The sequence below is a fragment of the Nannospalax galili genome, unplaced genomic scaffold, assembly GCF_000622305.1.
Source record: "Nannospalax galili isolate Female #2095 unplaced genomic scaffold, S.galili_v1.0 scaffold300, whole genome shotgun sequence".
Lineage (NCBI taxonomy): Eukaryota > Metazoa > Chordata > Mammalia > Rodentia > Spalacidae > Nannospalax > Nannospalax galili.
This window is the reverse complement of record NW_008347322.1, coordinates 3,224,965-3,228,540: the sequence shown is the minus strand read 5'-3', so window position 1 is coordinate 3,228,540 and position 3,576 is coordinate 3,224,965. Positions and strand designations below refer to the sequence as shown.

Genomic DNA, 3,576 nt, shown 5'->3' with positions numbered 1-3,576 from the left:
CTGTTCATTGGCCAATTGCAGGTAATAGAGATGGTGAGGAAGCGATTGTCTGTATTTGTATTCTTGACTACATTAGTTAGAATTACCTGTACCTAAGGATGCTGCCTTTTATTTACTGAAAAGACTTCGTGTGGTTTATATATATCAGATATTTAGAAATTTTAAAAATGAAAAAAATTGGACAAACAATTGTGTTGAAAGAAATCCAAATGGCCAATAAACAGAACTAACCCTCCATCTCCCTATTAATGATATATAGATGAATTGTCTCACAATAGTGGGAAAGTTTATGCAAGGTAATGCCCAGCCTGGCATGGTGGTACACACCTGACACTCTGGAGGCTGTATTTGAGCCAGTCTGGTCTACGTAGCAAGTTCCAGGTCACCCAGTGCTACATGACAAGTTCCTACCTCAAAACCACAACAAAAATCATTACAGGTGATGATGGAAGAGAATCAATGCTCTGTAGTGTAGAAACGTGAACCTGATCCAGGAGTGGTCCCTCACACCTGTGATCACCGTGGTATTGATCACTGAGGCAGGAGGATTTCTGAGTTTGAGACCAGCCTGGGCTACTCCTTCTGGAGTACTTAGTGTCAGAATTTAATCTCCCTGCTAGTCACGGTGATATACACCTATGTACTTGAGGGGTGGAGGCAGGAGGATCAGGAATTCAAGGTCATTTTTGGCTATGAGTTCAAGGCTAGCCTAGGCTACCTGAGACCCTGTCTCAAAACCAACCAAAATCCCTAGAATTTAATTTTCGTTTTGTTTTGGTCTTTTTGAGACAGGGTCTCCCTGTAGCCCCAGCTGTCCTGGAACTATGTAGACCAGGCTGGCCTTGAACTCACAGAGATCCGCCTGCCTCTGCCTCCCAAGTGCTGGGATTAAAGGCATGTGCCACCATGCCTGGCTAGAGAGATTTTTTTATTTTATGTGTGTGAGTGTTTACCTGCATTTATGTAAATGTACCATATGGATGACTGTTGCCCATGGAAGCCGGAAGAGGGTGTCATATCCCCTGGAACTGGAGTCAGATGGTTGTGAACTGCCATGTGGGTACCGGGAACTGAACCCAGGTCCTCTGTGACAGCAGCAAGCCCTCTCCAGCCCCTCAGAATTCAATCTATAGACAGTTCATGGCTACAGTGTAAAAATCAGCAAAAGTATACAAATGTGGTCACTGTTCTTCAGTAAGGGGCTGATTGAGTAAGTGCAGAATAGAAGGAAGGGATTTTTAAATCTATCAGGGGCTCGAGAAGACCAAAAAATTCCAGGTGGACAGCTCCTGAGGAACAACACCCGAGGTTGAAGTCTGGCCTCCACGTGTATGTACACACACATACATGTGCACATGCACACATGCACACACTACAAAAGAAATAGCTGTGTTTGGAATGGGGATGTTGAATCAAGTAACCCTTGCGTGTACTAAGCATGTGCTCTACCGCTGAGCCACCTGAGTAGACTAAATAAACTTGCAACTTTGTCAATTTAGCAATAAGACACCACCAGTTTCCCATCAGGCCTGGGTATTCATTCATTCAGAGCCCTTCAGGGTGACGAGAGGAGTGAGCCATTTTGATAAAGGGCCCAGCTCTCTGTGGGCTCTGACCTCGTCCCTCCTTGGACTGTCTCTTCCTGTGGAGCATGTTACCGTGGGATGAGTGACTTTCTCAAAGGCCTGGGTTCCTGTCGGTTTGTTCAGTGTCACTGAATGAATACTGAGTACTTGCTGTTGTTGTAGGCGCCAGGAGTACATAGCAGACCAGACTGCCAAAACCCAAGTAAGGGAGAGGGAAGGTACCCATCGTACCCAACAGAGCCACAAAACTGATTCCTTGAATAGAGGTCCGAAGACAAAGAAGGACCAAGCCGAGAAATGCAGGAGAGGTGACTGACTCCTCAGGGGAAGGTTGAACTATCTGTTGAGTGGCTTTATCACCTGTGAGTGAGGCTCAGCGAGGCCTTTGTAACCTGGGCAGCTTTTGGCTATTTTCACACAGTCAAACAGTCTTGGCTTGACTCAGAAGCCAGGAGTCCCTCGGACCTTTCTCAGATTCTGTGCATTTGAGCGAAGGTCACTGCAGCACCAGAACCAACCTATTGTTTGTTCCTTCAGAACACTGGATGCTTTGGGCTTCCTGCTAGGACTCGCAGAGACTTGTAAGGAGGTAGAAGTTGGGTGTCCACACTGCTTTCCTGAAGTGCTGGACTGTTGCAGTTTGTCAGCTGTCCTCAGCAGGCAAAGGCTGGGCTGATCTAGCAGTCAGTGGGCCAGGTGACTTAAAGAGTAAGCGACGACACTGTTATTAATGGAGCTAGCTTTCATTAACCCAGGGCTTCTGCTGGGTGCTAATTGTCTTTGTGTATTGCATTCGTTATTCTATCACCTCGAGCAGAGGATGTGTTTTACCTTCGTTTAACCTGAACACCTCCTACACGTGCCCCAGAGGAGAGCACAATGCCAAAGATTTGCTGCTGCTTGTTTTTGTTGCTTTGCTGACGTCCCCTCCCCTTAGAATGTAAACTTCACAAGGGCAGGAACATTGGTCCGTTTTGCTCAGTATTTCATCCCTGAAGTTAGAGCCTAAAAAACACTTGGCTAAGGGCTGGAGAGATGCTCAGCAGCTAAGGGCTGGAGAGATGCTCAGCAGGTAAGAGTACTTCTTGCTTTTCCAGAGGACCCAAGTTTGGTTCCCAGCACTCAGGTAGGATGGCTCAAAACTGCCCGTAACTCCAGCTTCAGGGGAATCTGATGCATCTATTCTCTTTGGGTACCTGAACTCGTGTACATACCCACGTACAGAGACACATACATACAATTAAAAAAAAATCTTGGCTTGGGCTAGAGAAATGACTTAGTGGTTAAGAGCACTGGCTGCTCTTGTAGAGGACCTGGGTTTGGTTCCCAGCACCCACATGGCACTTACAACTGTCTGTAACTCCAGTTCCAGGAGATCTTATGTCTTCTTCTGACCTCTGTGGGTACCAGACATGAATGTGGTACATTTACATACATGCAGAGAAACACTCATGCATAAAATTTAAAAAATCTTACAAATATTTATACATATATATTGTCTGTGTGTGTGTATTTTTGAGACAGGGTCTCCCTGTAGTCCCAGCTGTCCTGGAACTCACTATGTAGACCAGGCTGCCTTGAACTCACAAAGATCCTCCTGCCTCTGCCTCCCAAGTGCTGGGATTAAAGGCATGTGCCACCACGCCGGGCTTATTTATATTTTTAAATTTATGTGTGTGTGTGTGTGTGTGTATTGCCTGCATGTTTGTAAGTGCACCCAGGTCATGTAGTACCTGTGGAGGTCAGAAGAGGGCACTGGATCCCCTGGAACTGAAGTCACCTTCACTGATAGTTGTTAGCTGCCGTATGGCTGCTGGGAACTGAACCCAGGTCATCTGCAAGAACAATCAGTGCTCCTAACTGCTGAACCATCTCTCCAGCTCCCAAATTAAAAAAAAAAAATCTTAAAAAAAAGAAAATCTGGAGCTGGAGAGATGACTCAGCTGTTAAGAGCACTGACTGCTCTTGCAGAGGACCTGGGTTCGATTCC

At 46.1% G+C, this 3,576-nt stretch overlaps 1 protein-coding gene across 2 annotated transcripts in view; it reads left to right on the top strand.

Annotated features, from left to right (window-relative positions):
- Trub2 (TruB pseudouridine synthase family member 2) overlaps window positions 1-3,576 on the top strand; it is a 17,581-nt gene that overhangs the window by 11,674 nt on the left and 2,331 nt on the right. Inside the window, exon 9 of one of the 2 annotated variants that reach the window (XM_008843977.3) lies at window positions 1,749-2,916. The exons of the other annotated variant lie outside the window; for it this stretch is intronic. Coding sequence (XP_008842199.2) covers window positions 1,749-1,902 — 154 coding nt within the window. The 3' untranslated portion in view covers window positions 1,903-2,916. Of the gene's footprint in view, window positions 1-1,748; window positions 2,917-3,576 lie in introns of those variants that run through there. 2 annotated transcript variants of the gene reach the window in all.